At 43.4% G+C, this 24142-nt stretch overlaps 2 protein-coding genes across 13 annotated transcripts in view; one reads left to right on the top strand and one right to left on the bottom strand.

Moving 5' to 3' along the window:
* The window catches only part of Fn1 (fibronectin 1), a 67774-nt gene extending 57883 nt beyond the window's left edge, over positions 1-9891 (top strand). For all 12 annotated transcript variants that reach the window (XM_021197239.2, XM_021197234.2, XM_021197233.2 and 9 more), the window contains 5 exons: positions 2256-2420; positions 4495-4620; positions 5174-5280; positions 8465-8578; positions 9138-9891. In XM_021197239.2, the coding sequence (XP_021052898.1) occupies positions 2256-2420; positions 4495-4620; positions 5174-5280; positions 8465-8578; positions 9138-9209 (584 nt within the window). In that variant the 3' untranslated portion in view covers positions 9210-9891. The remainder of the gene's footprint in view (positions 1-2255; positions 2421-4494; positions 4621-5173; positions 5281-8464; positions 8579-9137) is intronic.
* Positions 9892-15823: 5932 nt separating this feature from the next.
* Positions 15824-24142, bottom strand: part of Atic (5-aminoimidazole-4-carboxamide ribonucleotide formyltransferase/IMP cyclohydrolase) — a 22209-nt gene continuing 13890 nt past the window's right edge. The window contains exons 11-16 of the mRNA XM_021197853.1: positions 23776-23865; positions 22219-22347; positions 19323-19415; positions 18639-18821; positions 17517-17672; positions 15824-16647 (exon numbers count right to left, since the gene is read on the bottom strand). Of these exons, the coding sequence (XP_021053512.1) occupies positions 16528-16647; positions 17517-17672; positions 18639-18821; positions 19323-19415; positions 22219-22347; positions 23776-23865 (771 nt within the window). The 3' untranslated portion in view covers positions 15824-16527. The remainder of the gene's footprint in view (positions 16648-17516; positions 17673-18638; positions 18822-19322; positions 19416-22218; positions 22348-23775; positions 23866-24142) is intronic.

The following is a 24142-nucleotide window of genomic DNA, read 5'->3' as shown; positions in this document are numbered from 1 at the left end:
ACTTATTTAAATGTTATGTGTACGGGTGTTTTGCCCGCATGTATGTATGTGTGTAACATGTATGCAGCACCCATGGAGGCCAGGTGAGGGCGCTAGATCCTCTGGAACTGGAGTTGTAGAGGGTTGCTAGTTACCATGTGGGTACTAGAACCTACGTTAGGTCCTGTGAAAGAGTAGCCAGTGGCTTAACTACTGAGCCATCTCTCCAGCCCTTTTATAGGTGTCTTAATACATAAATTGTAAATGTCATGTTATATACATGCAAGCTCTTAAAGGTTAAATGGCCATCATACAAACGTAATAAAGATGAAATGACCCCCCCCCATGCAAAATCCTAATAAAGATAAAACGACCCCCATGCAGCCTCTTAATAAAGGTTAAATGACCAGCATGCAACATCTTAATAAAGGTTAAATAAATTTAATCCTGAAAATTTTTGATAAAGGTTGAATGACCCTTGACTCTGAGAAGTCTTTTGAAGCAAGCGGTGTGCCATTTGGCTTTTTAAGTTGCAATAGCTCAAGATTCACCAAGGAACATGAGTTAGGGGCTAACTGAGACTGTGGAACCCGAGTCTTCTTACCCTGCAAGGGCTAACTCCCACTTCTTCCAGGGAGCGGGACTTCTGCGTAGGACCCCTGACTTCTTTTCAGTCTTCTTCCTCTGAGAGAAGACTGCTACCTGACTCTTTAGTTAAGCAGTTGCATGTCTGGCAATGCAGAAGTGGGCAGATCTGTGTTCCATCCACAGCAATTAGCATTTGCTTTTTGTGGTTTCCCTAGTAAAATGAGAGGGTTTTTTTTTTTTTTTCTCAAAAGCACAGGTTTTGTGGTTTTCCATATCCTTTTCTTAAAGGTAAGGGGCGTGTTTCAGACAGTCCTACTGTATTGTATGCTGTGTGTATACAGTGTGCTGGACTGAAACTGCTATGTAGCTCAGGCTCCTAATGTTAGAGCAGACCTCCTAGATATTTTAAAATAGTGAACCCCCATGAGAGCTTTAGCCCCTTTGTTTTCTTTCTGACTCCTGATTCCATCCGTGTCTTTACTTACCAGGTCCTCTTGGTTTCAAAACATTTTAGATAGATTTTTTAGTTCTTAGAGAATGATGGCTTTTGAAATATTAGGCATTTCAAATATTGATTTCATTTGCATTTTTGATTTTTACACTATTAAAAGAAGCTATCCACACAAAAAAGCTATGATTTAAAGTCATAGTAAGTTAGCTTATTTAACATTTAGAGGATAACTTGTGCTGCATTTTATACAAGTTGTATCTTATTTATCACTCTAACTGGGTATTGATGTTTTACCTGTGCATACGTCTGTGCACAATATGCATGCTTGGTGCTCGTGGAACACAGATGTATCAGGTGTCCCATGACTAGAGTTATTATAGACAGCTTTGAGACACCACATGGACGCTGATGACCCAAGCTAGCCTCTCTGGAAGAGTAGACATTGCTCCTAACCAGTGAGCAACCTCTCCAGCCCTTGAGTAGTTTTTAAAGGTAATTCTTAAGTTTTTTAATTCTTAAAATAAAAATTTCTAAACCAGAGGGATGACATCTTGGGAAACCCACTGTGGCTTTCCTACTTAATTCCTAAATGCACCTTGGTGATTTCTCTTACTTGATAAATCTGGTCTTACCTAGTTTTACAGTAACCATAAGCATCTAGGTCTTCGACCTATTTAGCAAAAGAAATGCTGCAGTGTAAGTAAAGATTGCATTAAAATGCTGTGTAAAAATGTTAAGAGTTTGACTACAGCAGAGAATGGTATCTAACAATAATTGTTAATTATTGAGTAACAGTAGTTAATGAGTCATCTCTGCATAGAGATACTGGGCCAGAGCTTTGACTTCTTGGTTTTATGTCACCTTTACAAGGTAGTTATAGTGGGGGTAGTTATATTATTATCCCATAATAGATGAGAGAAGAGAGGCAGACAAATGTTACCTAGCTCGATGTACTCAGGTATCTTGGAGAAATATCACTGCCCACATTCTCAGCTAGTTAAAATGTCTGAAGATCTGCTTCATGTGATGAGAAACAGAAGACAGGAATGAAGGAAGATGTCCTTTGACCCTGCTGTGACAAGTGCCTATTGACTACATCAAAGTGTTGCTGATGAGAACATCTGTGTCGTTAGTGCTGCTAGATTAGGTCACAATATACAGTACATCCGTTTTTTCATCAATAACCATCAATAAAATGTCTTTTCCTTTTTTTCCTTTCTCCTTCTTTTCTTCATAGTCAGCGAAGGCCTGAACCAGCCTACAGATGACTCATGCTTTGACCCTTACACGGTTTCCCATTACGCCATTGGAGAGGAATGGGAGCGGTTGTCTGACTCTGGCTTTAAGCTCACATGCCAGTGCTTGGGCTTTGGCAGTGGTCATTTCAGATGCGATTCATCTAGTGAGTAGCTTGCGTTCTCCACCCTCTCACTCCTCCATCTCTCCTGGTCTCATGCGTTTGCACTAGGTGGCAACGGAAGCATGTTTGGCAGACGCGGGCTATTCCAAACATGATGCAAACAGAAGTAGACTGTTTGACTCAAAGTAACATTTTGCATCATAGAAGGATGATGGGAAATTTTACTTGTGCAATATGGCATTTCAAGAGTTGTGTACTAATCTAACTATTCCTTAAAAATATATTTGCAGTGGGTGATATGCTCTTTGCAATGTTTAGCTCTATGTAAATTGAAGTTAAAAATCTCATTAGAGTTTGGTCTAATTGAGACAAGCAGGCAGAAAGTCCAAATTCTTTTCAGTCTTTAGTATTAAATAAGGACAGAGGTGAACATTTATACTCACAAACACCACCTTTCTCAGCATAAGCAGATTCATACATCACACACACACACACACACACACACACACACACACACACACACACACACAGAGATCTCACAACCCAGATATCCCAAACATTGCTCGTATAGAGGGAAATGTCTCGGTGATGCATTCATCATTTAAGGATCAAGTTCAGGGCTGGTGAGCTAGGCTAGGCATCCCATCCCTGGAACCCACATTTTTGCCAGTCCCCCACAAATTGTCCTTTGATCTTCACATATGCACTGGGGGACACTAAGGCCCATATGTACATACATACACACACACATGTAAATCAATAAATGTAATAAGTGTTAAGATCAACTTTGACTGGAATATATTTGATTTTCAAATTTTAAAGAGGTTAATTTTTCAAATTATTAGTGAAAATGATCGTAAGAATTATCTATGTGTTTAGAGATTTAGTATTGGAGTATATAACCATTTATTTGTTTTTAGAGGTATAATTATTATTGGCTTTTTAATGTGTTTTTTTATGTCTTTTTATGTGTTCATCATATATCATAGATAGCCACAGGCCTATGGACAATTATAGATTCCATATTCCATGGAATGACATTTAATAGAGCTCTAAAGTTTTTTGTGTAACGTTTTCCTTTTCCTTTACATGAAATAGCAAAAGCCAGACTGGTTTCAATGTGTGTAGTTGGGTAGAGCCCAGTGGGCGGTATGCCACGCTGGAGTCAGGAGGGATACCATTTGGCATTGACCAGGTGGTTTTTTTAGTTCAGAAAGTGAACTACACTGAAGTTTGGATGTTTTTTTAATAAGTCAGTACAAATGTGGAAGTATACAATGATTTTATCTGTGAACCTTTGACTCAACAGTCTTTGCTGGATATGTCATAACTGCCTTATCCATTTGCTCATAGTTTAAGGAAGGCTGAATTGTTAAAGTGGAAGACTCACTGCCCTGTATGAGTGTTGTAAGTGAACTGTTTAGTATAAATCTTAGAGGTTAAATGGCACTTTACGTATGCCGTTAGACACAGCTCATGGTGACTAGATACTTCTTAGGACTCGTCTATTTGTACAAACCTGATTCAACCCTTTGTCATTATTGGTTGTTAGATTTGCTCATACTTCATTCACTTATATGAATCAGGTGATAACAGGTGACACCAGCTGTTTTCTCTTTAGTCTTTTTGTTTTTGTTGTTGTTTTATGAGACAGGGTTTCTCTGCGTGTCCCTGGCTGTGCTGCACTCAGTCTGTAGACGGGACTGTCCTCAATCTCAGAGATCTGCCTACGTCTACCTCCCTAGTGCTGGAGCAAAGGCGTGCGCCACCACGCCTGGCCTCTCTCTTTAATGTTTGATTAAACTATTTTGTATCTAGGATCTCTGCGAACCTAAAATATATATTTTTTAAATTCTCCAATCCCATTTCAATTTTCCATAATTGTAAAATTTAAAAGGAGCTGAATGAATCACTGGTTGGTCCTCTGAAATGATCTTGGTGGTCTTAACACTGGCCTGGAAACTATTAAATGTTATGATGAAGAAATGCTTCATCATCGCAAATGTGATCTTGGACTTCCCGTTCCGTATGGATTTGCATCCTGTTCCAGTGTTCTGCCTGTCCTGTGAGTCAGAACACAGAGTAACTCTCTGCCTGCCATGTCCCTACCTTCCAGAATGGTGCCATGACAACGGTGTCAACTACAAGATCGGAGAGAAGTGGGATCGGCAGGGAGAAAATGGCCAGCAGATGAGCTGCACGTGCCTCGGGAACGGAAAGGGAGAATTCAAGTGTGATCCCCGTACGTCATCCTAACAAGTTTCTAGACTTTAAGTACTCCCATGTTCCTGAGCCGAAACACTCATTTACAGGCTGGGCTGGATGTGGTGGGCTTGTCAGTCTATGGTTGGGAAATCAGTAGCTTGCTTCAGAAAGTGAATCATGACCAAATGACACATCTGAGCACTTTAGCACTTTCACAACCCGAGCACTTTGGTCATCTGCAGTGTTATGTAGACTCAGGTTTTAAAACAGGACTTCAAAGCCAGGCAGTGGTGGCGCACGCCTTTAATCCCAGCACTTGGGAGGCAGAGGCAGGAGGATTTCTCAGCTCGAGGACAGCCTTGTCTACAGAGTGAGTTCCAGGACAGACAGGGCTACACAGAGAAACCCTGTCTCTCAATCTTTCCATCTGGCCTAGTCTACCAAGGCTTTCGAACATCTCCTTGTGATTCACATGAGTTGATGAGATTTGGCCTGTGCTCATTCAGGTCGAGGGCAGATGCATCAACTTGAGTGTACCTGATTGTCCTTGGTCTTACAACTGTTTCTTTCTGCTCTGTGCCCATGTGCAGATGAAGCAACGTGCTATGACGACGGGAAGACCTACCACGTAGGAGAACAGTGGCAGAAAGAATATCTCGGAGCCATTTGCTCCTGCACATGTTTCGGAGGCCAGCGGGTAAGACTGGTTGACGTTTAGATAAAGCACAGAGGAGGTTGCAGCATGGATGTGCTGTGTGCACAGGTGGGCCTGGTCTCTTAGGAAGAGTCCCTAAGATAGGTGGCTCAGTTAGGGTTGCATCTCTCTGAAGAGACACCATGACCAATATTTAATTGTGGCCAGCTTATAGTTCAGAGGTTCAGTCCATTATCATCATGGCAGGAAGCATGACAGTGTCCAGGCAGACATGGTACTCTAGAAGGAGCTGAGTGTTCTGCATCTTGATCTGAAGGCAGCCAGGAGAAGGCTGTCTTCCACAGGCAGCTAGAAGAAAGCTTTCTTCTTCATTGGGTGGAGCTTGAACATAGGGTCTCAAAGCCCACCCCCACAGCGACTCACTTCCTCCAACAAGAAGCGCCACTTCCCATGGACCAAGCATATTCAAACCACCACAATGGGTCTATCCCTTCCCAGTTGACAATAGCTTCAGCACCTTCTCCCATGACTACAGTTCTCAGGCTGCCCTGTTTGTCCCCGCCTGGAGTGTAGCACTAAGGTCCCAGCTCTGAGCTGGTGAACTAGCATCTCAGTATTGTCCACATTTGTAATAATACTGTGATCTAAGAAAATTTCACTACTTTTGAGCCTTTGTTCAATCTAAAAATAGTTCCCGTATTATCACTCTAATACTGAGCTAAGTAACTATAGACACACAGGGAAGAGTGGCTGTAGCTCTTAAGGATATACTTGGAGGCAGCAAATTAGCATACCCTGCCAAGGCAAGCTGATCCCAGGAGATTTTGACAAATACAGTTCTGGATGGGCTGCCGTCAGCAAGAAGGCTTCCTAGAAAAGAGAACCATAAACCCGCCGCCTGGGGTTCAGGATGGCTCTCATTAAGTGGGGAGGGGAGGAAGCAGAGGCTTAGGGAGAGCTGGCCTGGCGAGGCAGTCCTTCTGCGGGAATCTTTTGGTAAGACATTAGATTTGAGGAGGAGGAGAATTATGGAAGGCTGGGAAGGCCATTACTTAAGCCAGTAATTCTCAATCGTTTCTAACATGGGCCCTTCTTCAATATCACAACAATTTCCACTCCATCTTTTAATAATTGAAATATCAAAATGACTTTTAACTTAAACATAATAGGGGGCTGGAGATGGTGGCACATGCCTTTAAAATCCCAGCACTCAGTGTAGTCAGAGGCAGGTAGAGCTCTGAGTTCGAGGGCAGCCCAGCCCACAAAGCAAGTTCCAGGACAGCCAGGGCTACATAGAGAATCCCTGACTCAAAAAACCAAACAAACAAAAAAAGGAAAAGATCGGGCAGGTCCCACAAGTTTTCCTTTGGCCTCCACACATGTTGGGGCATATGTAACATGTGTGTTCATACACATATGTAAATAAATGTGTTTATTTTTTTTTTTGGAAATCAAATTGTTATGTAAAGGGCTTGACCTTAAAGGGTCCCTGAAATCAGGTGCACAAGAAATAATACCCCTCACCCCCACAGTGAAGTTCACCCGTTAATGCTATTGGCATTCACCAATGATTAAAAGTAGCATAATGGAAAATAACCTTTAAAAGAAAAATGAATCTGGGAGCTGGAGAGATGGCTCCGTGCTTAAGGAATTCGTTGTTCTACTGGGGACCTGGACTTGGTTTCTCTCCTCACATGGTCCATAACAACCATTCTCAGAAGGACTGATGTCCTCATCTGGCTTCCTTGAGCACCAGGCACACATGGTGCACAGACATACACGCAGGCAAGCACTTATTACATAAAATAAAAACATATGACAAATCTTTTTTAAAAGAAGAGGGCCAATTAATGTGGCCACAAGAAAGATCTGGGGCAGCCTACAGGATTGACAGTCTCGTTCTATCCATTATTCATGGAGTGGACTGACTGTCCCTCTGTCTGTCTGTCTCTGTCTCTTTCTCAGACAAACACACAGAAGCAGATCATACGACTCAGTCACCATGGCCTGAATGGGTGGCTTTGTTGGGAAGTAGATTTTGGTCTTTCTTCACTCTTTCCTTGTTCCCTATGAACAGGAATCTCTTTGGGTAATGCCTGTCTCTAAAAGTTCTGAAGCACTATGGTGACGGTTGCTATGGTTTTATAGGAAAGCAGCTTTATTGATTCTGCAAGCAGGCCCTCTGGGAAATAGGCTCTTAAATGGAGAAATATGTCAAAGATGTTTAAATGATTCTATAAGAAAGTGATTGTCGAGTTTATTGATTTGTGGGACAGAGTCTCTCTGATATGTAGCCCTGGCTGTCCTGGAACTTTCTATGTAGACCAGGCTGGCCTTCAGCTCACAGAGATCTACCTGCCTCTGCGTGTGTGCCACCACTACCCAGCCTGGCCTTATTTCTTCGTTTTGTTGTTGTTGTTGTTTTGTTTTTGTTGTTTTCAATTATAAGTGTAAAGTCTTGCTAGTTAGGCAAAAGATGGCTACCAACGTGAGCCCCCCCCTTCTGTGAACTTCAAGGGCTACTTTGCCCCGAGTGCACCCCTCTCTGTGTCGTCCCTAGTATCCGTTTCCGTTTCCCCTAGGGTTTCTGCTAATGGTGACATCATTCACCCCCATCAGCTCCAGTTTTTCCTCCTCCCAGCTCAGGAGCAATGAGAAAGCAAATTTGTGTCCAGCAAAACTCAGGAAGAAGCACAGGCCCACTGTGGTCTTTCTGTTCCCAACCCCATCTCTGGCCAGAGCTAAGGCTATGGGTTAGGTTTTAGAAGGGACTAGAAAGAGAATATGGCCGGGTACCCAATTCTACCTGGGACCCACTGTGTCCTTTCTGGTTCCTTCCAAGTCATTCCTCTCCTGTGGGTCTGTTTCCTTCACCAGAAAGGGATGGGATTGGTCCACGTCCTCTCAAGTCAGTGTTACTGATTAGCCCTAGGGGCCTGTGAGAAATCTTCCATCAAGAGCAGAAAGCCTACCAAGGAGGAAGGTGGGACCAAAGATGAGAAGAGCAAAAGAAGTGAGGATATTTCAGAAGAAAGGGGAGCATATGTAGACAGATGAATAAGCCAAGATATATTCTAAGAGTTACAACTGCACAGGCGTCATGGAAGCCTCCTAGTTAACTGCTTGTACTGCTAGTGGGCAAGAGCTGAAATTCTTTAACTCAAGCTCTCAGTCATGATATCCTCAGGTTATCATAAACCCCATTTAACTTCCTGTCTCCTCTCAGGGCTGGCGCTGCGACAACTGCCGCAGACCGGGGGCTGCTGAACCCAGTCCCGATGGCACCACCGGCCACACCTACAACCAGTATACGCAGAGATACCATCAGAGAACGAACACTGTAAGTGTACACATATATCCTCCCCTCCACCCCCACCCCCGTGCCTCTCCCTGCATGCAGTCAGGGGCACAGGATGGAGTCGGTGGATAGATGCTTTTCTTGAGTGAACCAAATGAGTTTTATTTGGAGATAAGTCTTTTGCTTCTGAGTTCGGTACTCAGAACCCGTGTAAAAGGGCTAGGCGCTGTGGCAAATGCTTATAATCTCCTCACTGAGGAGGATGAAATGGGGTGTGGGTGGTGTCCCTGGGTCTGTCTGGCCAGCCACTGAAGCCTCGTTAATGAGCTTCAGGCTCCTGAACAAAGTAGACAGCATTTGCATGATTAAAGTTAACTACTGGCTCCTTATACACACAAAGTCATGAATTAATTATAACTTGTTATAATTTACTAAATTCCTAAGCGTTGTCTTTTGCTCAGTACATTGCTAGTCTTTTGAAACTAGTTACCCTTCCTATAAAACACCTACGACACAAATCTCCACTCCCTCCCAACTCCCAACACACACACTTTTGTTTTTCCGAGTATTTGCTACTAATGTTTCTCTTCTATTTTGACAGAACGTAAATTGCCCAATTGAATGCTTCATGCCGTTAGAGGTGCAAGCCGACAGAGATGATTCCAGAGAGTAACCTTTCCAGCCCCAACCAACAAGTGTCTCTCTACCACGGTCAATCCACACCCCAGTGATGTTAGCAGACCCTCCATCTCTGAGTGGTCATTTTCACCCTTAAGCCTTTCGTTCTGGAGTCAAGTTTTCAGCTTCAGCTCAACTTACAGCTTCTCCAAGCATCGCCCTGTGGGATGTTTTGAGACCTTGCTCCTCAATGGTGGTTGCCCTGTTCTGCTTCAGGGTTTCAGTACTGCTCAGTATTGTTTAAGAGAATCAGAAGTTCTTATGGTTTGGTCTGGGATCGATAGGGAAACACAGGGAGCCAACCAAGAGGAAATGTATTGAATGCTAGTACCCAAGGCCTTGAGCAGGAAAGTCACCCAGACACTTCAGCTTTCTTTTGCCATCTGACCCGCAGCACTGTCAGGACATGTCCTGTGGCTGTGTTCAGACACCCCACCCACAGGACTCACTTTGTCCCAACAATTCAAATTGCCTAGAAATACCTTTCTATTACCTGTTTGTTATTTATCAATTTTTCCCAGTATTTTTATACGGAAAAAATTGTATTGAAGACACTTCGTATGCAGTTGATAAGAGGGATTCAGTATAATTATGGTTGGTGATTATTTTTATAAGTACATGCCAACGCTTTACTACTGTGGAAAGACAAGTGTTTTAATAAAAAGATTTACATTCCATGATGTGGAGGTCATTTTTATTTTTTAGCATCATGTGTTTGGAGAGAAAAATCGTCTTCATGCATGTCCTCTTTCTTTTCAATGCAACAAGCATGTGCAGAGGCATTGTGTTAGGCTGGGGTGGTTTCTGCACACAAACTCCTGCCTGGCCTTGCAGAAGCACTGATATTTTCGTCATTTTGTGTCCTCAGTTGTAGCTCTACCTTACCAGATTTAAATGGATTCAAATGGATTCAAACTAGAACATTAGGAGCATAAAGGAAATAAGATTCATGTGTGTGTGTGTGTGTGTGTACATACAAGTGTGTGCAGCTGCCCGTGAAGAGCAGGAGGCCAGAAGGGGGTGCTGGGTGCCTTAGAGCTGGATACAGGTGTTTATGAGATAGATACTCGGATTTGAACTCATAACAGAGCTGCACATGCCCTCACCTCTCCAGCCTTATAGTTCTGTTTCACTGTCACAGGCCTTTGCTCCTTTGAATGAACACCTATTCAGGTAGATCATTTGCAAGGAAAACAGGATTCTGAGCTGTTCCAATGGCTTGAATGGCATAGTACAGAGATGTTCTCCTTCGGGACTCCTGAGCTATGACATCAGTCTAGCCCATCCTGATTTAGGTCAGCTGACACTTGGAGTGTGAGTTGAACTCCCAGCTCAGTTTACTTACTGCAAAAGTAATTTCCTTTTCAATGACCAAACAAGATTTAGAAAATTTTGAATTTTTATATTGAACACGGGGTATGTAATGTGGAACATATGGTTTAATGGCAGCTAGAATGGTGAAGGTTTTAGGTTCACTCCTACCTAAAAATATCTGTCATTTGGAATAGTATAGTAGCACAGAAAAACAGTGGGAAGTTCATTATTGTCTTAGTTACTGTTCCTTTGCTGTGAAAAGACACAATGGCCAATGTAACTTTTGTAAAGGGAAGTAAGTGGAGGTTTGCTTATAGTTTCAGGGGGTGAGTCCATGAAGTGGCAGGGAACAAGGCTGTAGGGAGCAGGCAGGCACAGTGCTAGAGAAGTAGCCAAGAGTTCTACATCCTGATCCACAGGTAGAGACAGAAATACTGGGCCTGTGCACCTGCAGCGGCCTATCTCCTCCAACGAGGTTCCACCGCCAATGAAGATGCCCAATGCTTCCCAAACAGTTAACCAGCTGGGGACCAAGCATGCGAACATATGAGCCTATGGGCAGTGGGGCAGCTTTCTCATTCAAACTACCACAATTATTAATTAGCAAAAAATTCAGAAAATACTTTAAAAATACACTAACATTCAGTAAAGAGCACTTTTGTGAATACTTGGCAAAGAACACATTCAGAACAATGTCTTTCTTGGTTCATTTGCTAGAAGAACATAGTAGGTCACCTGAATTGATTGGACATTTAGTTCTCATTTGGAGACTTCAAGCCTTAATTTTGCAGAGTCCAACCGATAGGAGCTTTCCTTACAGACTGTAGGCCCAGCCCCCAAGCTGTTGCTTGTTCAGTTTCTCCAACCCAATAGTTAGCAAGCTAGCTGCAGAGAGTCCATCAAAACGACAGAAGAGCGGGGCTGTCAGCTTACACCTTCGATCCCATTGCTTAGGAGCTCGAAGCAGGAATACTGTCATGAATCCAGACTGTTCTAGGCTAAGCCTGGGCTTTGGCATGTGGGATCCTGTCTTCAAAAACAACCAAAACAGAACAAAAGAAAAACATGACAGAATACTAGGTATGATGGCATACAACTGTAATCCCAAGACTTAGGAAGTCTGGGTAGGAGACTGTTGAGTTGGAGGCTGGCCTGAACTTGGGCTACATGACCAAAGTAGGCTACATGACCATGTCTTAAAAAACAGGACTGGAGACGGGGTTGAGTTGGCAGAGCACTGGTGTACGTGTGATGACGATTCGTGTTCAATCATTATTGCATGCATGTGGTGGTGCATGCTTGCACTCCTAGCACTAGGGAGGTGAGGTAGGGTCAGAAGTTCAAGGTAATTATCAACTACATGGGGAGCTAGAGGCCACCCTGGGATGCATGAGAGCCAGGTTTCCCCTACTACCATTCAACCCATAGAAGTACACAGATCCAGGTTCAATTAAATAGCTGGCTGACATGGTATGTTCGCGTGCGTGTGTGCGTGTGTGTGTGTGTGTGTGTGTGTGTGTGTGTGTGCCTATGTGTCTGTCTGTCCTAACTTCATTGAAGGGAGGATCTGACTCATGCCAGTCTTCATCTGAAGTTCCTGAAAGAAGGCAGCAGAGCTGGTGGGGTGGGAATCATATTCAGAGGCATAAATGGTCAAGAAAGCAATTCAGCTTGATTTTGCTTCATAGTTAAGGACATAAACATCAGCAGTGTAAAAGCCCTTACCTGTTAACTCCAGCCCTGGGGAAGGAGAGGCAGGAAGAGCCACATAAGGTTGAAAGTCAACCCGATCAAATGTAGTAGCATTTGGTCCTGGCATAAAAAGCTACAATGCAAACAAATGCAAAGAGTGGGTTCTGACTGTAATGGTCCAGCCTGCCCAACTCCAAGACAAAGCAGAAAGTCCCTGAACAGTAACAGTGAAACTGAGTCCAGTCAGCTGGACTGAGGTTAGTTGAATAGTCAGTCCCTTTGACTGTTATGTAGAAAGATAAAAATCGCCACCTTTGTGGTGAAGATTAAAAAAATAAGCAGTTGGAATGAAGGCTCAGCTGGTAAGGGCTCACTCATTACCACTCCTGATGATGATCCAAGTTTAGTTTTCCAGCACTGTTATCCAGTGGCTGTCAACTGCCTGGAACTCCAGCTTCAGTGGATGCAAACCTCTAACCTCCAAAGATCCCTGCACTCGAATGCGCGCACACACACACACACACACACGCACACACACTCACACACACAGACACACAGACACACGGTGCTGAGACCTGAACCCTGGTCCTCTGCAAGAGCAGCAGTGCTCTTAATCACTAAACCACCCCTCCAGCCCCTAAAAATAAATCTAAAACAAACAAACAGACAGCCCAACAACAGCAAATCCGTCTTTCCTACGGTATTCTACTACTCTTTCAAACTTTTAAAATGGGATCTCACTGCGTAGCCCAACCTGGCCTTAGACTCACTGTAATTCTCCTTCAGATTCCCCAGTGCCGGGATGAGAGGTGTGGGCCACAGAGCATACTGCTGGTTTTCAAAGCAATACATTAAACTGGTAGCTCTGCTTGGGAATATATGCATCAAGCTTATAAGGGCCTTCTCTGGGCATCAGAAATGTAGAACTTTTTCTCCTTGTTCTCTCGCAGTGGGAACATTCATCAAGAAAGCCACTTAGTGTTTCCAAAGATCCTTAAGTCTTCACAGACTCACATCCCCTGAGAACTGCCTTCAGCAAACCAGATTGCCAAGGCATAATTAAAGGACATGGCTGGATTTAGGCTAGAGACAGCAATTCAGGATAACTCTGTTAAAACTAGTGTTACCAGTTTTGTTTTTTGGTTTTTTTCTTTTCAAGACAGGGTTTCTGTGTAGCCTTGGCTGTCCTGGAACTCACTCTGTAGACCAGGCTGGCCTCGAACTCAGAAATCCACCTGCCTCTGCCTCCCAAGTGTTGGGATTATAGGTGTGCGCCACCACCGCCTGGCCAGAAAGCAACAGTTTTGAAGTTTTAACTGTGCCTGGCCAAAGTCGATTTGTAATGAAATATGTTGTTTGGTATTTATATTGTTTTCAGCTCTAATGACCTAAGTGAATTATGTAAATTAGCCCTCTATAATGACATTGTAAGCCTGTACAGCACTTTTAAGGGAGGTGGATGAAGAAATGGGGAGGTAGAAAGAAATCTTAAGTACTGGAGATGGCTTCTCCTATTTAATTATATTTCCATGGAATATTCTGTTCCACTTCTAGCTGTATGAAACTCATTAAGGTGGTTAAGAAACATCACAGCAGCACACTTAAGTGCTGTAATTACCTCCTGTTCAGTAAGTTCCCATTACTGCAGTAAGGAAAGTGGCAGGCTACAATTTTTAAGTCTCTCTCAGGGATGCAAATCGACTGTTAACAAAAAATAAAAAACAAAAGCATTGTTGGGACTTCTCATGTTTGCAAAGATCTAAAGGTTACCAGGAGCTGGCTGAGCAGGAGGACGACCTTGCAGACTCACCAAGTTCTTGAAGACTCTAGGGCAGGCAGGGGCTTGCTGCCTAGTCTGATGACCCAAGTTCTATCCTAGAGAGAACTCTGGCAGGTATCCTCCGACACCACACCCATGTCATAGTCCACACACAGAAATATATATATATACATTACATACATACACATACAAACCTTAAACATTCACTGGCATTTTCCTTTAAAATATGAGTTTTTATTTTCAACACTGCCCTACTCTTAGCTTCATTAAATGATTCTATTTGAATTGAAAAAAAAAATCCTCCATAAATTACAAAGGAAGAGAATCTCAGTAATGAAAGCAGAGAATGTGTTCTCCAGCTAAATCGCCCAGTGGGGAGATCCCACTCCTCAGTGGAGTTGCGTGTGAGATAGGAAGGCACGTTTGACATTCCCTCTCATCCTCACTTCAGACAGTGGTCCACACCCTAGGAGCCACATTTATTTCTAAAGTAGCTCGTGTGAGAGAGGCTGCAGCCTGGGGTCCCGGGCAGCAGTCTGCACTGGCTTGGGTAGGTTAGCAGTCACTGGTCTGTAGGCTGCAGGCTCTGTCAGCACCAATGAGCACTTTGCACCAGTGCTTTGGTGAACTCTCTGTATGGCATATGCTGGTGTAGAAATTCTTTGTGTACATCAGCACCAGTGAGCACTTTGCACAGTGCGCTGAACTCTGTGTATGGAATATGCTCGTGTAAAAATTCTGTGTGTGCTGGGGATCCCTTCATCTTTTCTGAAGAGTCTGACGTGATCCAGAAGTTCAATCTCCACATCTCCTGCCTTAGCTTTCTAGTGCTAGAATTTGTGGCCTACGCCACCAGAGTGGGCAGGTATTCTAAGGACCAACCACACTCATGCACTGTACAAAATGGTTCTCTAAAATACCTTGTTAAAAATTAATCCAGCCGCCCCCTCACGATTTTTATTTGTAACAAGATTATATGAAAGCTGGAATCTCACCATCACTCCTCGGTCTGAGGACACAATAGTTTAAATACTCAAAAGGGCAGTGGTTAGAATTATATATGTAAGCTCAATGAGGCAGTATAGGGTTAAGCAGATAAATGGTTCCAATTACAGTTTTATGTTCACCTTCAGCCAAGCTAAATAACTCGAGGAAGACAGCACATTTAATAATTTATGAGCCAAAAATCTGCATTTGCTATTTATTGCTACTAAAAATAAATGAAGAACTGCTGTGGCCACCAGTATGCATGTGTCTGGGAATTGGGAATTAAGGAGTTTCTTCAGGCTCAGATAGTAGAAGGCTTGAGTTTGGATCCCTAGTGCAGCAACTGAGCATCATCCACGAAGCCCGTCTGCATAGGTTAAGACTCGGGGGCCTCGGGAGGAGAAAGCCAGAGACGGGAACGGAAAATCTCATCGCTAGGGCATCTCATTCACAAGGCTGGCAGTCAGCATGAGCAAGATGTCTGTGTCCTCAAAGAGGCAGGGACTGTTGCTATAGCAGCAAGCAATCTAAGAACCCAAGGCCTAGGGATCTCTGCCCTGTGAAGCCACAACTGGCTACTGATAATGTAAGTCCACTTTGTTTCAATGGGCCACTCCAAGAATTGAAAGATCAGCCAGCACAGAAACAACTCAAAAGATGACTGTTTATTATAAAATTTTCTGTGCTGGGTGTGGCGTGCTAACCTTTAACTCCAGCACTATGAGACAGAGGAGACAGGTGGATGAGTTCCAGACCAGCCTCAGTTACAAGTTCCAGGATAGCAAGAGCTACAGAGAAACCTTGTGACAAAAAACAAAACAAAGTAACCACAAAAATAAAACTTTTAAAGTTTATTTAGAGGATTGGAAAGAAGGCAAAACTAACCTAAGGCTGACTGACCACAGGCATCCTGTGTGAACAGTGAGGACCACAGCCACAGGGACAGAGACCCAGTTATGTCCTGCCTGGTACAGGGAGGTTCTCACCACCATGCCCCCCACCCCCCAACACTCCCGTCCATATCTGCTCACTTTGGGTGAAAAGCTCTCCTTTATAGGTTTATACCAAACAGTACTAAGTAGGCAACAGAGGTTTTAAGCAGTTCTGGGGAAAGGAAGAACAGTTATCTAGATCTAGCAAAGGATCCAGCTCCCAGGGGATACTTGGAGGCAAACAGCTAAGGTGCTGAGAGGCTGGAAGAAAGGAGCCCTGGGGAGAGCCCTCCGCCGGGGTGGGGGTGGAGGGTGGGGTAGGGGGGCGTGTCATCATAAGGCAGCGTGGTTTCTCCTGGTTACCTGTACTTAGGTGTCTCACAGGGACTTTTCCTGAAAGCTGGCTCCAGGAGGGAGGGATGCCTTCAGGTTTTGCAGAAACAAACCTCGCACGTGGTGTCTTAGGCTAGAAAGCTGTACCTTTCAAATAAGTATGAGCCAACTACTAAACCATACACCCAAATATTAAGATACAAATGACTCTTCTAGAGGGACTTCCAAGACCCCACACATGATTATCTACGACCAGGAAACAATGACAGCTAAGGTCAGTGGTGGAAGAGCCGGAGATCCGTATGAGCCAAGACGATCCCCAGTTCGTCGCACGCCTCAATCACAACCTTGTCAGCAGTAGATCCAGATGGAGCGACAATGTAGGCCACACCACTCTGCGGAGGAAAACCCCCAAACCAATGTTGACTTTCAAGGCATTATAACATGCATAGCTAGAAAAACCCAATATTCCCCACTAGAATGCAGCGGTGGGAGAGAGGACTCTATGGTTTAGAGCACTGGCCGCTTTCCCAAAGAATCCAAGTTTGGTTCTCAGCACCCATATAACAGAGCACTCACAACTCACTGTAACTCCAGTTCTAGGGCCTCCAACGCCCTCTTCTGGCCTCCATGAACACCAGGAAGGTACACATAATACACACATACACAAATACATACATGCATGTAGGTAAAACATAAAAATATATCTTTAACGATGAAATATTCAGGCAAAGCAAGAAAACCTGGATTATGCCAACATCACATAGAAAATCTGGATTATGCCAACATCACATAGAAAACCTGGATTATGCCGACATCACATAGAAAACCTGGATTATGCCGACATCACATAGAAAACCTAGATTATGCCGACATCACATAGAAAATCTGGATTATGCCGACATCACATAGAAAACCTGGATTATGCCGACATCACATAGAAAACCTGGATTATGCCNCTGGATTATGCCGACATCACATAGAAAACCTGGATTATGCCGACATCACATAGAAAACCTGGATTATGCCAACATCACATAGAAAAAGGAAAATAATTCATTTATATCAAATCGACATAGCTTTACGATGCAAGTCTAAGAAGTTAAAACACAGGAAGCACAATTTCTTTTTGTGAAGCTAGGAACTAAAACTGAGGCCACGCATTGACTGGTCGAGTGGCCTGTGCACATCCCCAGTCTCTAAGGGGCTATCTGAAATCAGCCCTACAAGTCTACGTCCCCAGCACACTGCAATTCTCGCTTACCCTTTTAGCTCGGTCCACATTATCCCTGAAAGGAAAGAAGGCGTCGGAGCTGACAGACACGCCACTCAGCTTGTCCACCCATTCTTTCTTCTCTGCCTCCGTGAGTAACTCAGGAACCTCTTCGAACAGTGCTTCCCATTTCACCAGGTCTTCACCCTAGGGAGCCAGGGATGCAAAGGGAGCCCAGCATCACCATTAGCGCAATCCAATGAGCACACTGCCTGCAGCCTCTAGGGCATTCTTCTGTGTCTGCTCACTAAACAACACGCTGAGGTGCCTATTTCCAGAGGTTCTTTGATGTTTAAAAAACATGTTCACTAAGGAAAGGTCATTCTTAGATTGCCAAAGAGAATTGATTGTACTTTTGTTTATCCCAAAGCCTACCGTGTTCCTGACTCTCAAAGTTAAATCTGTAATTTTATATACCTTCACCAAACTGTTTAAGACAATTCTTCATGTTGAATCTAGGACCTGGATAATAACTGATGTCTGTGTAGATGAAGTAATGTACAACTGTTTCAGGTATAAAGTCAGCCATAGGCAACTCAAAGCAATGCCCAGTATTTACTACTATCTGGATGTCCGTCACCTCACAAGCTGACAGTGAAGTGTGACCCCAGCACGAAGGTAGTAAGTACTAAAGCCTTCGGCAGGTCGCAATGAAGCACGCCGACAAGCCTGCACTCACAGCTGCACTGCGGGTCAGCCTACACTGGGGCCCCTAAACCAAACAGAACCACACGGAGGTGCTAGGGCTTTGTATAAAGTGTGGTAGGAGAAGGCCCCTGGTGACCAGCTATCAGATCCCGTGTGGCTCAAGTCTAATACCTCTGCTGACACTAGGGGATGCTGGCAGATGGAGAAAAACAGTCCCGCAGTGACAATATTATAACCCATGGGGAAGTATAGGCCTACAAAACTAATCCAAATTCATTACCCAGGAAGCAGAGCTTTGTGGTTTCAGAAAGGGCACAGCAGTGAAGTTGACAGGGATTAGGAAAGTATTTTAAGCATTTCAGACTACTGGGGGTTTTGAGAAGTCTCTCTGTAGTAAGATGGTGAAAGACTGTCATAAATGAGACTACTGCAACACGGTCTACTGGGAACCCAATCAGTCCATACCTCACCAATGGTGCCGGTCACATACTGATCAATGGCATTGGAGATTTCTGCTCTCTTCACCCCAGCCTTAAACTTCATGGACAGCACTCGTGGGTGGTGCCGGAGCCACCAAGAGTTTGCTTTGTCACCTGCAAGGCGTGTGCAGTGTATCCGAGACTGCTGTCCTGCTCCGATGCCAATAACCTAAAGAACACGGATGTTAACAATTAATGACACGTCTCCCGAAACACTCTTTTCAAAGGATGACAGTAATGAAGCTTCCACTCTGAGTGGCTTTGCTGGCTCCAGAGATCCTGCCAAAGGACCAGATACCACAGTCTGTCAGGATTTAGTGACTAAAATTGGCAATCTTAATAGCTGGCAACCACGAGAATCCTGAAAGGCTCTTCTAAATCACACACTACCATCTCTTTGGTCCCAACCTGTAAGCTAGGTGTGAGTGCGTGCGTGCCTGCGTGACTCTGTGTGTGAGTGTATAAACCAGGCTTACTAACCCCACCCGAGGCAGCTCCCTTTAAGCAAGAACCAGTGTACCCAAGTGCAGTACTTGGCTCTGGGCTAGTTTTTAAGTCTACTAAGGTGCGAGAAAATCCTGACTGACACAGCAGGAAGAGAAACTTGGCAAATCTCCCTTTCCCAGTGCCAAGGCTTTTGTCTATTGTTCTGTCCCAACAGCTTGGTTACCTGGCCATCCTTGGCATAGCACACCGAATTAGACTGAGTATACTTGACAGCGATGGTGGCGACAATGAGGTCTCTGAGTGCAGACTCCGGCAGCTGAAACAAACAGGACAGCTAAGTCTCACCAGGCTTTGGAAATCTCTGGATTTTAAGCTACAGATACAATATAACAGACCTGTGATACAGTTAGGTCCCTCAGTGACAGCCAGATGAACTAATTTAGCTGCACACTGTCACACTTTACTCAAGCCTGAACCATGTGAGCATACCTGTGCCTACTCCAGTGCACTCTCTGCAGAGTCCCATGTGTCACCCTCACACTGATAACAACCATTCAGCAACATGATGAGAAACACTTTTTATTTGAAAATGAAATATTTTTTGGTTGGAATTTCTTTAACTGAGGATATAAGATTCAGGATCAGAACTAACATGAAGATTAATTTTCATATACATTGTGTGCTGCTATGATGTACATATGCTATTCTGGAAAAGCCAAATTATAGTATTTCTTGCTTTGCTGAAAACATTTTAAGAAGCTATTTAAAAATATTTTGCATCTGGTGGCAATGATGTACACCTTTAATTCCAGTACCTGGCAGGCAGAGGCAGGTGGATCTCTGTGAGTTCAAGGCCAGCCTGGTATAAACAAAGAAACAGTTTTGGAAAAAAAAAATTTTTTTTTTTGCAAACTCTAAAGCCAACATTCAGCATTAAGTCTGTAAAAGCCCCAAAACGTTACCTTTGGTACAAATTAGCAATGAGAACAATGAAGCAAGCACGCACTCTAAGCAGGTAAAGGGTGTCAGCTACAGACGATTACACTAGCTACAAAAAGGTAAGACACAGGAGGCCTGCAGCCCCAGCAAGCAGCACTCAGAGGTCAATGAAGGATGACCTGGGCTTCAAGGCCAGCCCAGACTACACACACACACACACACACAGAAGAATGAAGTTATGTTGCTTGTGAAAAAATGGGTGTAATTAAGGACAATCATATTAAGTAAATAATTTAACCACTCTCAGAAACACAAATATTCTATTTTGCTTGTGCTCCCTAGATCTATAGATATATAAAATCATAAATCCACAGTATGTGTGATGTGAAACAGTATGTGTGATGTGAAAGAACACAAAACTGTCTATGGGAAGAAAGAGAATGTATGGATAAATACAATATACAGTATGTATGAAAGTGTCCTTATGTTATACAGTATCATACATAATGAGGACATGCAATGAAAATTTAAAAATAAAGAAAAAGATAAATTTGGCTTCATCTGAATTAAGCCTCTACTCTGCAAAAGAGAAATGGGATAAAGAATGTAGGAGAACAAATTTCGAAGCTTAGTTTTAAAAGATTTTTAGGGGGACGAGAAGGGTTGTGGGAGGGGGATGACCAGGAGGGGGGCAGTGAGTGGGATGTAAAGTAAATAAGTAAAATAAATTAAAAAAAATCATTTACTAGTGTGTGTATATGCATACACACACACACACACACACACACGCACGCACACATATATATGGAATTTATTATTCTAACATTATACATTAATATCACTAATATACCCTTCTTCTTTTGTTTGAGCCATCCAGTACACATGACTTTATAGAAAATAGCCTGTCAGAAGTCCACTTCAAATATCCCCCTGGCACTCTGAGTTAGATCAAAGAAGATGAGAAACGCCTGTGGAGCGGATGGAAGCACTCCCAACTGAAGCACGATTTTTTTATTTTTTTAAAGGGGGAAGACTTCAGATCTCGTCTATCTTTGACTCTAGCTACAATGGCCTGTTGTAAGTAGACTAGCGCCCCTCCAGAAGCACAGAAAAGCCAGACACACAGCAAAGATCCGGAGAAAAAAACTAGGAAGAAAACAATGAGCTCAACAATCTGAACATTTCCCAAGAGGAGAGCGTAAGAGAGCCCCGCTGGATTTCAGAAGCCTTACCTGATGCTGGGGTAATGCAAGGTCAGAGGACACAATAGCAGGATCTGAGCAGGCTTCTGCCGAGCTGAACCACAGACAGACAGACAGACCATCCCTCACAAACACCAAAGCCTAAGTTTCAAATCAGCTTAGTCCTTCACAACAAGGTATGAACCATGTTGCTTCACCTGCCTGCCAGGAGCATAATCAATTTTATGGGGGAAAAAAAAACACCACACAGACTCAAAATATCTGCACATCCAGTACCCAGCACTGAATAATAAGTCCAGGCACGATAGCAGGTAAACCAGGGAACAATCCTTCAAAAATGAAGGCTCAAAACCTCAGGGACTAAGGCCTAGCTCAGGCCCTGTGTTCAATACACACACACACACACACACACACACACACACACACACACACACACACACCTACCCTCTTATTCATTTCCCTATCTTGTAACTTTAGACAGTTTGAACTCTTCTCTGTTCCAGTTCTATAATCTGTACAGTACAGAGGATGGTCTTTTCCCATAATGCACTGTGACTGAATAGAAGACTGCATGTAAGCAATTCTTCCCATATCATCAGTACTCAAGAATAGACTCTTCTACAGGTAACAACACGACCTGAATATCCAAGTGCACAGATCATACTCGGGTGGTCAGGAGGCTTTTCACTGAAGCAGAGCACCATTTATCAGTACAGAAAAACATCCGTGACCTAACGCATGCATACAGTTGCAGAAGACACGAGCTTACTTAGGTATGACTAAAGATACTTATTTCTATTTAAGTACATACACACGTAAGCTTCTAATATGTCAGGCATACCTGACAATCCGAAGATGACCTAGCTGCTTGCATATCTACCAATTTATAAATATGGTTGGACCCTAATAAAGAATAAGCTTACACATACTGAAGATAGACAGTCTACTAACTTTTAGTTCGGATACTTTCAAACTTACATCTTTATTCTTGGTGACAATATTGCTAAATAATGACTTGTCAACGACACCATTATTTCTCTTCTGGCTTAAACGAAGACCAAAGAGTGTTCGAACTTCATTTTCATCCGGTTTGTAGGACTGGTCCATCTGAGACACAAATTTTAAAAATTATTAAGTATTATATCTACAATCCCAAATTTTACACACAAAAAAATTCATTCTTGCTGGGTATGAAGGTGCATGCATGTAGCCCCAGAACCTGGAAGGATGAGGCAGGAGGACTGCAGGTTAGACACCAGGCTCAGGCAGTTACATTCCAGACCAGCCTGAGATACACAGCCACACTGTGTCTCAGAAAACAGGCCCAAACACTAGCACAGCAAAGACTTCATTGTTTATTTACACCTCTACTCCTAACATGAACATGTGTACTGACATCACTTAGTATGGGCACAACAACCAGGCACCGCAATCCCTGACCATCACGGCACACTTCTAGGTTAATCCCTTCAGTCCTTTTCTACAGTTGGCCGATAGAACAGACTCACTCAGACAGGCTATGGCACAACATTTACATTCTATTTTTCCTTTCTTCCTAAAATTCTTTTAAAGAAATTTGGCCAATATTTGAAGTACAAGTTAAAAATGGGTTTTGGCCTGACACTCCAGCTGATCTGGGAAGACTGATTGGGAGAACTGGAAGGCCAAGACCTGTGTTGGCTACAAAGTGAGTGAGCTCAAGGCTAGCCTAGCCAACTCAGTAGTCATTTCTGTCTATCATTCACAAGGACCCCAGGTTCAAATCTCAACACTCTTGGTGTCTCTTGGTGAGCAGTCACTTTAAAGGGTGACAGGGGAACAGGCAGGAGGGTTTCTCCAACATCGGAACAAGAAAGCATGTAAATAGAAATGAAAAGTAAACAGTTAACAGCTAGGCTCTAAAGGCCTCAAACCACCTATATAAAAAGGGTAGGACTAAGAATAAAGGTGTCTGGCAGGTCGAGGCGGTGCACGCCTTCCTTCAGCTGTAGCCCTGAGATTAAGAGAGGCTGGTGTACCCGAGTTCTCGGCCAGCCAAAGGCTCCATAGTGAGACCTGTCTCATAAACAGGAAGAACAGAAGAGTCTGACACGCTGCTATAAGCATCTAACCACAGCATTTATAAAGCTGTGAGCTTGAGGCCACCTTGAGCTACATCAGCTACAACCCTTTCTTAAGAAGAAAGACCCAACCAATGCAACGGTAAACTTTGGGACTGGAGAGATGGCTCAGTGGTTAAGACCTCTGCTCTTCCAGAGGTCCTGAGGGGCTCACAACCATCTCTAATGGGATCTGATGCCCTTTCCTGGTGTGTCTAAAGACAACTACAGTGTACTCATATACATAAAATAAACAAATAATTCTTAAAAAAAAAATTTTTTTTTTTAAGAAGACCAGACCAGGGGGAAAGGGACGAGACAACTACAATAAAGAGGCATAAATTTGAAAACTATCCCGATAAGAAAGAGCTACCAGGGGAAAGAACACAAAGTAAACCCAAAGACTCATTACCGCCAACCTTGGGTCTGCACCGACCTCAAGAACACAGTAGTTTCCATTTTTCTTTTTAGAAAGTATTTTCAAGGCTTCATCTTCATATCCCGGGGCAACAATACCATCTGACACCTGTAAATACATTAAATTAAATTAAATTCTTATTTCTAGAAATCAGAGAACAACTGTGTAAGATATAGCAATATTTAGCTGTCCTAAGAACAGAACTGTCCCAGAATGATCAACAGAAAATGCTAACATTAAAAGTCAAAACTAGGGGCTGGTGAGATGGCTCAGTGGGTAAGAGCACCCGGCTGCTCTTCCAAAGGTCCGGAGTTCAAATCCCAGCAACCACATGGCGGCTCATAACCATCCGTAACAAGATCTGATGCCCTCTTCTGGAGTGTCT

This window comes from Mus pahari, chromosome 5 (genome assembly GCF_900095145.1).
Source record: "Mus pahari chromosome 5, PAHARI_EIJ_v1.1, whole genome shotgun sequence".
In the NCBI taxonomy this organism is placed as follows: Eukaryota; Metazoa; Chordata; class Mammalia; order Rodentia; family Muridae; genus Mus; species Mus pahari.
This window is presented reverse-complemented; position numbering and strand designations above follow the sequence as displayed.